At 39.0% G+C, this 14,300-nt stretch overlaps 1 protein-coding gene across 1 annotated transcript; it reads left to right on the top strand.

Annotated features, from left to right (window-relative positions):
* Positions 1–648: 648 nt before the first annotated feature.
* On the top strand, positions 649–12,807 carry LOC139712304 (uncharacterized). The gene is made up of 4 exons (XM_071624142.1): positions 649–1,224; positions 3,175–3,281; positions 4,154–4,271; positions 12,149–12,807. Exons 1-4 carry the CDS (start codon positions 1,149–1,151, stop codon positions 12,691–12,693), a joined length of 846 nt encoding a protein of 281 aa, XP_071480243.1. The 5' UTR covers positions 649–1,148; the 3' UTR covers positions 12,694–12,807.
* Positions 12,808–14,300: the final 1,493 nt, after the last annotated feature.

The raw sequence follows: 14,300 nt of genomic DNA, 5'->3' as shown, positions 1-14,300 counted from the left end.
AAATTTTCAAGCTCGCTCGCTTCGCTCGCTCGCATTTAATCGTTATGCAATTGTCCTGATGTTGCTGTCAGTAATTACCAGCAGTTGCGCCCGGTGCGCCCCCTCCCCTTAATTTCTAAAGCGAAAAAATATAGCTGCCAACGGCAGTTTGGGGACTTAAAATGTCAAAATTTTCAAGCTCGCTCGCTTTGCTCGCTCGCATTTAATAGTTATGCCATTCTCCTGATGTTACTGCCAGCAACTGCCAGCAGTTGCACCCGGTGCAACCCCCTTGATTTCCAAAGCAAATACATATATTATTATATATAGCTACAAACGGCAGTTTGGGGCTGTAAAATGTCAAAATTTTCAAGCTCGCTCGCTCCGCTTGCTCGCATTTAATTGTACAGTTATGCAATTCTGATGTTGCTTCCATGAGGTGCGCCCCCCCCCCCCCCCCCAATGTCTTGACCCACGGTACGCCACTGAACACCCCCCTCCAAAAAATCCTGGGTACGCCTATGCATACACATGCACATACATACATACAATAACATACATACATACATACATACAAGCATTCATGCATATCATGTGAATACACGATTGTCTGCAAACAACAAACAGCATTACATTTCTGGATAACAGTCAGCTTAAATTGTTTCTGCGGTTTATCCGATCTTGTGCGTCACACTGCCCGTTCATTGATGCGTGCACACGCCAGTCAGCATAGCTCCATGGACTGTGACGTATGCATCCCGGTATTCATGCAGTCAGTGGTCAGAGGTACATTGTGCGTTCAATGGGGTGATTATTCTTTCCCCTGGTGTCTCAACTCACGGAAGTAGAAGACACCAGCAAGATCTGACGTGGGACTTGAAAAGTTTAAACCAATTGTGTGACGTGATTAGACAGCGAGCTAGCCATCGGAAGAGTTAGCTAATCGATTGTCTCCTTCAACAGACGCCTGACTTAAGATATACCTCGAATGGCAGGGAAATTACCTTTTGCTATTCTATTTCATCGAGGATTACCGTTAAACGACATAAAATGCATGCATGGTTTGTACACGAAGAAGATATATCTGTCTTGCCATCTGCTTCGAGATAGACATCTCGAAAAAATGAGAGACTTGAGGTGGATGATTTGGTGACTGTGAGACAGAAACAATGGGATGTGCAGATTCTATTCTCTCTGCGGTTGCATCACGACATAACGAGATTGCCACTACTCAGAATGACACAGGTAAGATATCTCCAATGTGGACATGATAGAAATGAATGGCAGATTCTTCGGCTTTTTATTCCACCTGATCTTGATCTTGGTCTCTCCTCGATAATTCACATAATCCACACAGCCTATATACTTAGGAGCAGAATTGTAAAGGCGCGTGTACAACAGAAAACATTTCTATCTGAAATGGCTGTAAGTTCAACACTAGTAATTAAATCTCTCGATACAATATCGCATGCGTGACTCTGCCGTTCTTCGCCTATAATTTGATAATATGTATCATGATTTCCAGTTGACGGTTAAACAAACCGGAGATTTGCTGTGAACACTCTTAAACACAAATCATGTACTAAGTATCTATAGGATACAATTAGACGGTGGTTTTTTTTTTTGGTGGGGGGGGGGGGGGGAGGATAGAATTAGACGCATAGTATCATTTTCTAAATATATATGTTTATAGTTCAAAAGGAACTGATGATAACGAGTCGTTTTAAAAGTAGATTGCTCACAATACTATGAATATATTAGGATTTTTCTAGATTCACAGTACATCAAATTCTGTTGCGTGAAATACACAATGTGTTCTGTATACATACTAAAAAGTGTTTCTATACATAAATCAGTAATGCCGCTCATCGTGAGATGCGTTTTATTCCTTGCTCCTAGCAGCTCATGCCGCCTTTTATAGGAGCTCTAAATTTTTTAACCATAGTTCATGGCTGGGCTATGGTGAACTGTGAGAACGAGGCAGCATTCAATTACAGTGCAAGATTCTTCTCTACTAATTCTTCTCGTGTTGGGCCTACAAGGTCGTTGAAGTGCTTTGGTGGAGGTGTCTGTAGCTCCTGCAGACAACTTCTATAGTCATTATTGCCAATTTTACAGAACAATGCATGAATCTTAGCTTTACCAGCCATGTACAAATGCATCGATATCGCCATTTTGACGTACGTTACCATTCATCGCGATGAACTCGAAGTAAAATATCTACTAGCTTTCGCACCGTTGCCAGGAAACGGTGAAACGGTGCCGTCAAGACCGCTGTATAAAAAGTGCGCTATTTATCATGTGGCTCGTAGTCTGCAACGCAGTGCAGCACAGTGCAGCAAAGGTCACCCATGGGCTGCAGAGGTCATGCGTGAGTAGGGAAGAATAGGCGAAATAAGCGAGATAACGTAGATTGACGCCCATTGTTTGATTCAGTTGTCTGTATATCATTTGTTTTTGCGCCGTGTCGAATATCAAAATGCATAATATTCTATAAAAGATTATTTTGTATTTTGCAAATCCTCCCCGATTTAGCAACTGAACAACACACTAAATAGCCTACAAGAATGTCACCTTATAGCTCACTCATTCCAGCTGTTATATGAGATCTGATCAGTGATGTTTGGATTTCTTCTTAAAGTAAAGTATCACTGAAAGGAGATCCTAGTAAGATTTGTGTGAGCTAGTCAATTGGATTTTTTTCTTAAGTTATCACAACGATCCTTAATCTTCGCTGAAAATATGCAAGTGGCGGGCTCTTTCGTGAAAACGTTCGAAGCTTAAAGATTTCACGTCTAATGTGTTACACTCGTGGTGTAGCAGATAAGGTCCTGAAGGTCTGGGTTTCGAATCCTGTCCCTTTTGTTCTTTCTTGGACAAGATATGTCATCCACATCATGCATGATACCCATCTTTGATTATATGAATAGATATACACTGTGTCACTGCTGCATGCATGTATGGGGGTAGAATATGAGAGAATAATAATAAGACCATCTTCAGATAGAACAGGACACTAAAGAGGCTACCTTCTGGAGATTTTGTTGTTGTTGATAAAGAACATTTATAATCATTATCAGTGTTATATTATTGTCAGTGTTATTACTGGTATGATTATTATCATGATTCAATATCATTGTCATCATTATATAACCATTATCATCTTAGCATAAATATATTGTCTTTGATTTGCAGCGCAACCGATAAATGTCAAAGTGGAAAAGATGGGAAGAGAAGAAGCGAAGTTGAGAAGACAGAGAATGGTTGCTGAGCGACATGCCAAGAACCAATCCATGGCAAAGGTACGTTTGTTATATACATCTATCTATCTATCCATCTATCTATCTATCTATCCATCTATCTATCTATCTATCTATCTATCTATATCTCTATCTATCTATCTCTATCTATCTATCCATCTATCTTTATCTCTATCTATCTCTATCTATCTATCTATCTATCTATCTTTATCTCTATCTATCTATCTATCTATCTATCTATCTATCTATCCATAGGCCCTTTACATGTATTATGTGTGTGTATGGATCAAGTTACATCTTCATATTATTATATACCCTTTCTAGGACATCTGTTCTCTTAATGCATGGTGAAATACTGAATGATTACGGGGCTTTAGTATTGTCACTTATAAGTCCGATGTTTTCATTTTTCACACTCTTTTCACTAGGACCGTAATAAAGTTGACGTCATTTTACACTTTCGCCAGTATTTTAATCATTGACATTGTCGTCGCTTTTGTTACAATCCTTACCCCGCCATTATTAGGCCTACTTTAATGATATTGTTTTAATCATCGTCGTTGCGCCGCTATACAGTTTATGGCAGTTTAAACTTTTTTCTACTAACATGACTAGCAAATTTATTACATAACAAGCACATAGCGGTCGTGAAACTGATGAGCTATCTTTTGTTCAACACAACCAATCAATTAATGTTCGAGTAATGACAGGACAAGATACAAAAACTTTTATGGGATTACTATAGACCTGTATCGATTCCCAAACAGCCAAAACAAGTGAAACAGTACGGTGGTTTTAAACTTGTTTTTAGCATATTCCCATTCATGTGTCCCACCTGCGATGACATCTTGACTTTGAAGCTGACCGCATCAATTTCTTTCTTTTTTTTCCGCGCTTGTAAATTGTTCATGTAGGCGATATCCGACCAGGCCATGGCGGACAGAGAACGACTTTCGTGGAGGTCTTGGCCGTCGGAGACAAACGGCTACGTGGCTACACCCACGGTCTCCATTTCAGTACGAGGGTCCGACGGTAAGCAAAAAATAATTACAACAGGGATAAGAAACTCTGTGATACATGAGATAAAGTCAGTCGTTGTTTACACACACTTTATCAACCTGCTTTCTCATTACAACTGTACTGACAGCTACACTATAGTCGAATGGGAATGACGCTACAACAAGTACAGTGTAGAATATGACAAGAAAGTCGTTAAACCAGTTTGCGAAATGTAGAGTATGAATAAACATCATTGCATTCATTCCATCCAAATCATACATCATTATGATTTTGATTAACCAATGGTAGCTCGAACCATGTTGATGGCAATCAATAGTAATTGAGTTTTTATTCATTTGATAGTGATTTTTGTTGCTTTTTATATATATGACCCGCAATGATTTTAGTCTCAAGAAACTTGGTCTAAAATCTGTCATGACAGTTCCATCAGGAGTAAATACAAACAACATACATGCGTTGCATAAGAGAACATCAAAAACTTCGAGCCAGATCTTTGGTGTTCATCATCAGAAAACCCCTTACCTGTGATCGACACAATTACTGTCGATTGCCTGGAAGGTATTGCATAAACCCTCCACTTGATCAATTACCTGTACGTACGGTATTTGTTTTGAACATACGATAGGTGTTGATTAAAATGTCAAACAGAAATCGGTATACACACCTTTGTGGTAACCAGTTTTCATTAATGAGTAAGCTCCAGTTTGAAACTCGATCACTGACAGTGATAGCAGGGAATTTGTCTATTCCTTGAATACATAGAACGATGCACTAGTTAATTGGAAACAATTGGATTATTTGATGCGAAAGAAATCTCGTAACGGTAAAGTTTCATAACACATCATATAAGAGATTTACTTTTTAAAGAAGAACGTTGTTTTATAGGAAATTGCTAACATTATTGGTTAAAAAGACACCGTTTTGAAAATAATGCGAAAGAAGAAATCAATGACGTCTAGAGGGCTTTTTACACTTGTAAATTTTTGCTTAGCCCCGGACCAACGGTGGGGCTAAGGGGGGGGGGGGGGGGGCCTTAGCCCCACCGTTGTTACGGGACTATATCCTTAGCCCACTTTCTGTTTACACTCGTTTTTGCCAAAGTGGGCTAGCCCCACCGATAGTACGGTACTATCTGGCCCTGCAAAATAGCAGGGGTTAGCACCGCAATTGCGGTGCCAAGCAAGTGAGTGTAAACAGAACGAAAAAATAATCCTGGGCTAAGCGACGGAGAGGAAGTCCGACCCTCACTGACCAATCAGAAACGAGGTAATCAAGTGCTGCCGGTGCGTGCGTGTACGTGTACAGTACACAGCGTAATTATGAATATTCATGTGGTTTGGAAAGTCCGGGGCTAAGAAATACGAGTGTAAAAAGGTCAGTTTTCTCCTTAGCCCCGGACAAGAGATAGTACGGGACTAATTGGCGAGTGTAAAAAGCTGAAAAAATTGGTACGGGACTAACGATAGTCCTGGGTTAGAGAAAGTCCGGGGTGAAGAAACACAAGTGTAAAAAGCCCTTAGAAGTGAAATTATGATTTATATGATCCAAGCCATGGGTGTCAAACAAATATGTCTCACTTTAATGTCATATAGACTTATTTCACTTTTTAGCATTCATGCTTTAGATATTCGGACTGGCGACTTCGAGCAATCTTGAGTCATATGCTAGTCTTAACGACATGATATTGCTGAACGATATTCTTGTCACAATGTACAGTAAAGTCATTTTAACGAGAATTACTAACTTAACTTGGATTTGGAAGGACACTCAGTACAGTAGTTTTCTACGTGCAGTCTAAGATTAATGAAACATTTTGAATGCAGTTTGTTAATGTAGTGGGAAGTATAATGGGAATGTTTCGTGGACTATAGAGACACGACAAAAAGTTCAAGTAGACGGTATAATGACTAAAACCACATCGACACATCCTGATCAGAAAAGTAATCTCGTATTTCTGCCTCTTAAGGTTTTAATGAGACCATCACTTCTCTATACTACGGAGGGGGGGGGGGGGCATAGGGGGCGCGCCCCACGTTTATGTTTGTTAAAACAAAAGAAATAAAAAGAAAATAATGGGGGGGGGGGGCGTGTGGCCCCCTGTATGGAATTCCTGGATCCGATACTGTATACTCCCATTGATACTCCTCTCATAGTCACTCTAGATTTCAAGCATAATAAATAGCGATGACAGCAGATTACAATTTCGCAATCGTAACCATCGAAACTTTCTTGAGAGCCTTAATGAAGAAATCTAGAATACGGAGATAATATCTCTCTATTATAGATTACTTCATTACTTCATTACTTATCATCTTCAGAGGCAAATAACAGTTGTCACATGAGTAAACGTTCTAGTTAGAATTGAAACCAAAATCTGACAGAGAAGTGACCAAGTATTAATGTTTGAAAGTTTCTTGTTTAATAAAAGAAATTGTGCAGGGCATCGTCAACGAGATTTCGGAAACTCTTTATGAACAATGAAGTGCTGACTGAATGAGGCCAGTGCGCATGCGGGCTTTGCATATAAATACAATGCGAACCGATTCTGATTATGAAATTGTACTACACTGTATCATGTAATGATGTAGACGTGACTTGTATTAGTTATTGGGCAGTATGTTTCTATTTGGAATATTGATTCGTTCGTCATTTGGAAACAGAACAGCCACCCATGACCGATAACACGACTACTCATGTAACTATGCGATCACTCTCCCCCATTCTCTCTCCTTTCTTTCTTTTTCTTTTTACTTCAGTTTCCTGATGACCATTCGTCTCGCCATGTATTTTATGCTCCTAATCGATTTCTGTAAATTGGCCGATCTCAAATCAGACAAATATTACAATCAGGTAGAGACGCAATCTTTTTTCTACTGCGTATACATGGTCGTTGTGCTGGTTTTATTACTTTCCAATCAATATTTCCCGTCGAACAGTGTTTCTTCTTGTCTGCGTATAATCACATAATATAAAGTGGTATCAATAAGGAAAAGTCCGTTCCCGTTCATAAATATTTTTAAGAAAATGTTCATTTCATGATTGGCCTATCATTTTGATAATCATCAAGCCAGGTCGATATTTTATACTATGACGAGTAAGAATGGAAGACAAGCATTGCATCAAATATAGCTGTATCCCGCTGGTTTATTCATTTGCGCTTTGGGAGGGATTGATATCGATTTTTTTTTTTTTTATTTTTCACTGTATTGACACCATGAACACGTGATCTGCTGGTTTGGCACTGTTAAAAAAAGAAAAAAAAACTCTAGTCAAAGGACAACCTCTCGCACAAGTGCATACAAACTGTGCTCCTATCTTTTTAAACTTATTTCATTTTTCAAGGACTGGGGTATTCTACAGACAAAGATACATGCAATCGATTTTTCGCGAACTTCTGCTACGACGCTATTTATACACAAGCATGCATAATAGACGGCTTTGTAGGTTTGAAGATTCGAAATGCCCTGTTTGGAGCAATGTCGCTTGAATCTGACAGTAGTGCAGTGGGTATAGTGTACCAGGGCCCGTTTTATCAAAAGATTTAATCGATTGCAAATTCCCTTACCACAGATTTATGATAGAAATCAACTATAGTCAATTATACTGTAACTCTTCATGAAACATCGCCCTGGAATACCGAAATCTCAGTCTTGAGGACCTACTGAGTTTCCCTTCATGACAATAATTATTGTTCAAGCACTGAGGTGACTCCAATCCAACTGGGAAACAGACTAAAATCACGGTCTACACTTTGCTGTCCGACTCTCACAAAGAGGCCCAATAGAATAAAAATATGACCATTGGAAGTTGGGAAAATAATGCGAGCAGCCAAGATCACACTGAAAATAGAAGTGAAGATGTCAGTATGACAGTTTGAGAAGCTGGGGAGACGTCAAATATATAGGGGGATGAAATAAGAATAAAGCATTATCCATGAAGAGCTCGCTTCCAAAAGGCACTAGCCATTTTTCGGTGGATTTAGCGCCTTTTGGAAGCAAGCTCTTGAACTATAGATAAATAAAACTGATATGGATTGCACTAAGAATGAATAGAAACGTTTAGGAATACATCTAATTATGATCGATAATAAATTCATGAGGAAATGCTTTGGATAGATTTTGAGTAAAGCAAAGAGTGAAGGCAAAATACTCTATAAGTACGTGTATTATACACCGTACAAATCGTGAGTCATAAGCTAGGTGCACTACCTAACCCAACCAAACAACGTGTAGACTCTGACATCATTCGGTATTTTACAGGTCCTAACCTTTGACCAAAATTCGTGGGAACTGTGTTCATCTCGGGGTTAGGTTTGAAGACCAAATACCAAAGATGTTCAGACTCTTCCTGACTCCAAACACTATACCACCACCTTCACAGCATAGACACAAACAGGGGACGTTGATTTCTAGAGAGAAATAGCGTGAAAGAGTGTGGAAAGGAAATGGCTGCGATCAGATAAATGTGACACTATTGCAGCCGAGAAGAAAGAACGAAGCCCTTAAAATATGCATGTCTAAGTAACATGACTGTTTTATATCTTATTGTATAATGGTATTTACAGTCTCCCTTTCGTCGGTTTTTATAACTTTTCCTTATTGTAACCCAACAACTTGGTATACTGGAATGTTATCTAGATGAGCATACCTTACCATTCCGAGCAGATATTAGACATACGTGTTTATAGTGCTCTTTGTCTCCGTGTTGTGTCATTGTCTTACGATAACGGAACGTACTACGCCAAATCATACACTATGAACTAGCTGTAATTGTCGGCTCGGGATTTAGAAGGCAAAGGAAGGTAAAACCTTAATTTCATCACTGCTGTAAAACGTCAAGACACCACACTGTAAACACAAATATTGTTAAGGAATTTGAGCAGGGCCTATGTACAATATCACTTGTATTTTCCACAAACGAGGAATATTAAACTGATGTAAATAATAGGCCCTATGTGGAGCGTCCTGACGGGTATAGTAAGTAAACAGTTTCAGTTCGCTGAACTGCGACGTGTGAGAAAATGACTCTTAAATGCACCTGACTGTAGATCGTTCTTCAGGTAATGAAATATGAACTGTGTTAGAAATGCAATATAACACGACGAAATTCAATTAGAGCCTATAGGCCTACATGTTGGCATCAGGTTAAGCCTATCAAACCGTGTGTGTGTATAAGGCAGTCATACTTTGCCTTTGAGATCTGGTAGTGTTAACAGGAACACATCATCATGAATATCATTATTCGCGAACAGCCCAAGCCCCCATGCATGTACATGGTTAACGACAGGGCGCATATTGATTTATCATAATCATTTTGATCGTTTGAGCTTGAGCATGACACAATGGATAAAGAAATTAGTGCAGCGATGATATCCGTGTCGTACATAGCAACGGCTATAAACTGCTGGCTCGTCTATTCAGTAGATGAAAACTGGAGTCATAATGACGAATCAATCCAACTTTTGTCTGCGGGCAAACAGTGATGGGGAATGAATGGGCTTAACTTGCTGATCGACCCTGAGATGATATACGGACATCTGAATTAACGTCCCTTGTATCATGTAACACATTCAGTGCGTAGGTTATTGGCTTGTCAAATTCTCTAGGAAAGAGAAAAATAATGACGAAGTGCTTGAAGCCATTTCAAAAGGCAACTATCAATTCGGATGTTACTTGTTGACTGACACACTACACAAAATAATAACAAAAAAAAAACCAAACAAACACAGAAACGAACAAACCCAAACAACTATCGAAACTGTTTTCTGTAGTGGATTCTTAAATACAGTATTTATATTTTTGACTTTCGAAGCCCTGTAGTGTGGCACGATTTACCCAATTATTGCTTCTTTCCTTTCTTCTCTTGCTCTACCTTTTCCTTAACTCTATTTCCATTCTTTGCATTACTATCATTGTCTTCACGCTGCCACTGTGTGTGCTTTCCTATCATGTCTATTGTGATGGAGTGGATCGAAGAAGGACATTCCCACTATTTGTTTTCACTACTCCTATGCAAGGAATATATCATTGAAGTTTACTTTCAGCCTTTTCATCCCTATTGCCACTATCTTACCCTAGTATAGTTATCATTACCATCAGCAGTAGACCTACCGTTTGATACAAATACCAGTTAGAGATTATCTTTACAAGACATTTTGTAGACTCAAAGATGATAATAAAAATGTACACTTTCGCCTGCTGCCTGTGTGGTGTCTTAAACACCAATCGAAATGAATCACATAGCAAACGCCATTATTATCTCTTTATAGTATTTTTTTTCTGGTTTGCAGTAGGAACATAAAAAAAAGGGATTTCCCCTTCCAGTCTCCCAGCCACGCCTTACTGATCCATCGCGCTCTATACAATAATGAAGCCAAGGTTACACTCGGTATACTGGATGACCGCAGTGTGGGCTACTCTATATAGTCTGACCACGAAGATGCACACAGGGAAGTGGACAGCAGAAAAAACAATACTATTCACACAATACGCAATGTGGGTTATAGTAATATATCATGGAGCTACATGCAGCACCATTGTTACATCGTATCAATGGAGACACTAATTGTGGATCTTCCAGAGATAAACATTGCGTCATTTTTTCATTCAATGGTCATCTCTTCTATTCCCACACACGCGTACTCACTCACATACACACATCCTATCTAGCCTACCCTCACACACATATCTTCAAGAGTTAACTAAAGCAAATAAAAACACAGATAATCCCAAAGACCAATTGAAACAAGGGCCACAATTTCAACAGCTACTGAATCACGCAATATGCAACATTTTTATCTCTCCTTTTCTTCTATCACTATGTGCTTCTCGTATGATAATGAAAGAACACATACATAGCTATGTTATCATAAAATCATTAATTGATTTCTGCTCATTAGAAGCTGAGATTTGTGGAGATTTTCCGGTCGCAAGGCCGAAGGATTATACCCACAACTACGGGAGTACGACCATTTTAAAACTCACACTAAATGCAACCCAAAACTAGACTATAGTTCATAATGTATAAGATATTTAGACTACAATTTTTTGAGAGTATCCATTATTACCTTGCGTACTTTTAATAGATGATACGAAAACGTTTCATTCGTGACAGACTGAAACTAGTCACGTGTTCTCACAACCAAGCCAGAGGAATATTCTCAGCCGGATCATTTTCATCTTCCCGACAAAGGGCAAATATTCTTGAAGTTGAATTATATTTTGTACGTATATATCATTGTTTAGGTTCTGTTTCAAGCTATCATGGAAAGAAGACAACTAATTCACTTTGATAAAGGAAATGTCCACACTCATCGTTCCTTCTCTCAGTGTATAGCCTACTGTATATGTATAGATGGGTGCTGTTCGTTATTCCGAAGGTTCGTTAATCCGACACACACAAATTCACTATACCCAGAGGTTCGTAAATCCGAAAATGAAAAAGGGTTCGTTACTCCGAATATTTGTGGCGTTATTCCGTAGGTTCGTTATTCCGAAGGATCGTTAATCAGAAAGTGAAGTAGGGTTCGCTATTCCGAAGGCTCGTTTATCCGAAAATGAAATAGGGTTCGTTATTCCGAAGGTTCGTTGATCCGAAATGAAATAGGGTCCTTAACGAACCTTCGGAGTAACGAGCTTTGTTTCATTTTCGGATTAACGAACCTTCGGAATAACGAACCTTCGAAATAACGAACCTTCGGAATAACGAACTGTAACCGTATAATTGCCATGAATGTAAGTACGTGTGTATAGAAAGTAGATTAACAATGATTCATTTACTAATCTCACGTTTTCATAGAAAATTATAGGCGACACAGTGTATAATATTCATTTTAACCTAGTGAGTTTCATTATAACATGACATTGTATTTTTTTTTTTATTTCGTCTAGGAACCGGAAGTCCAGACAATAATTTCAATTCAGCATCTTCTCAAGTTTTGGGTGCCTTTCCAGACGAGACATCGCCTGAAGATGTACATACAAAGGATATGGAAAGAAGGACGATTGAATTGCCAAACCAGGTATCGGAAGAGTTGGAGTTACATGCCAATCACGGGGCTAGCTTACCACCCCTTGGGGTAATCAAAGACGTCGAGAGTGATGAGAAAACAGTAGACTCGTCGCATTTTATTGGTCACCGGAGTGACCACGAGAATGACTCGGGGAGTGAATCAAACAAGACTAGTGGGTGTGGTCGTGTCGATACATCGATTGGCGACCCTATCGATAAGAAAGAACATCGAGGTAACATGAGGAGACCAGCAGACGCCACTGAAAACCCAGACGATGTGAGTCGAACTCAAAGCACAGAGAGACAAGGTGCAAGGAAGGGTCAGGCAAAGGGGAAAAGTAGAGGCAAGAACAAGGCCGTGAAGTTTGAAGATTTGGAAGAAGGAGTCGAGTCTGTGAGAAAGAGTACGAGTCAAGGGAGGTGAAGATGTCAGGGATGGTAACCATGGCGACACCCCAAGAATCCATCTCTCTCTCAGATGTCAGGTTATTTGAAACTTTCTTGCTGCATTCTTATCCGGTAACACTACAACCATGCATGCGCCTACATCGCACGCCTTATACAGTAACTAGGTAGTGAAGGTAACCATGGTTACCGAGTTCATCGCCATTTCTACATGATTTAGGAGTGTTTATATGAGTTGCTGTCCAACGCTGTAAATATATGGCGATTCAAACCTAAAGCACTGTTTACAAAAACAGAGGAAACTAAACAAAACGAAACAATACAAAACAAAACTGTCAGAATACATGTTATTAGTGCATAGATGGAATGCTTTCACTACTCGAGATAACTGATAGAGAAAACAATACTATGAAAGTCCCGACAAGGAGACCAGGAGTAATGATCATTTTCAGGTTACAAGGTAAAGCTGCTGAAGATATCATTTTGACATCTGAAGTTTTTTTTTTTTTTGGATTTGTCTATCATATCTAATATCACGAGGACTGAAACAACTGTAAGTCGGCTTAGATATGATTTTCTACTTATCCAAGTTCATTACAAAAACGAGATTCTACTGATTGGACATGGTCATAGTTATAGCAAGGTTTGTCTGAGAATGATTAACTACAGGAAGTCCTGAGTATAACTTCTGAGTGATGTTAGTCAAGGTAATCAAGGCTACCTTCATGAAAAGTTTGGGATAGAATGGACCGAATTGAGGAAAAGTATTTTGTGTTTAACAAAATTATAATAAGTATGATACAAACTTAAGAATGTGGTATTGATAGCAACTGTTGCTCTTAGTGCATTCGAACACCAACCTCGCCACGGAAAGTGGGTAGGGTGTAACACTTTCACTGTGAAAAAAAGATACTGGAAACCTCAAACAATGTCTTAATATTTATAACCGAGTATACATCCAGTGACCTAAACCTGGTTATGCATTCCACACTTATAGAACATGAAATGGCTGTATAGGCCAACATCTCAGTAACCAATTAGCCATTGGGTAACTTATCACAAAAATCTTGAGTTTGTCAAGGGCTATCTCAGTGTACATGTATTCATTGAATCATTTCTGATGTTTTTTGTGTCATCTTATTCACTTCAAGTTAGACATGTGCAGGTTTGGAAATGATTTAAAATGTTGAAACCTCGTAGATAATTATGGATCTGTGTCGGACTGGATTTTATATAACTACACTGTAAAAACATCGGTGTTAGATTTAACACCATGGGTGTTAAATCTAACACCGATCAAACTTCAATAGAGGACCACACCCACAGGTGTAGAAAATGTATTGTGACGGTGTTAAAAGGTGTTCACCTGGCACTTCGTGGTGTTAATTTGACACTGGCTGGTGATATTTTTGACACTGCGCTAGAGTTAATTCAATAATGACACCGCATGGTGTTGATTTGATATTGGTGGTGTTAATTTCAATGGTATAACACCCGTCCAGCTTCAATAGGGGACCACACCAACTGGTGTTACTATGGTGTAAATGTGTTTTCACATTTTTTCAAAAATCAAGTACTTTATCAGAAAATTCTTTATCGTCTTGATGAAGTTCAAAATTACCAAGA

This window comes from Diadema antillarum, unplaced genomic scaffold, assembly GCF_040938485.1.
Source record: "Diadema antillarum isolate AM-2024a unplaced genomic scaffold, OU_Dant_1.0 seq00001790_RagTag, whole genome shotgun sequence".
Lineage (NCBI taxonomy): Eukaryota > Metazoa > Echinodermata > Echinoidea > Diadematoida > Diadematidae > Diadema > Diadema antillarum.
This window is presented reverse-complemented; position numbering and strand designations above follow the sequence as displayed.

Coding starts and splice junctions, on each gene's coding strand:
- LOC139712304 (XM_071624142.1), top strand. CDS start 1,149: ATGGGATGTGCAGATTCTATTCTCTCTGCGGTTGCATCACGACATAAC. Junction 3,282..4,153: donor AGAACCAATCCATGGCAAAG/GTACGTTTGTTA, acceptor TTGTTCATGTAG/GCGATATCCGACCAGGCCAT. Junction 4,272..12,148: donor TTCAGTACGAGGGTCCGACG/GTAAGCAAAAAA, acceptor TATTTCGTCTAG/GAACCGGAAGTCCAGACAAT.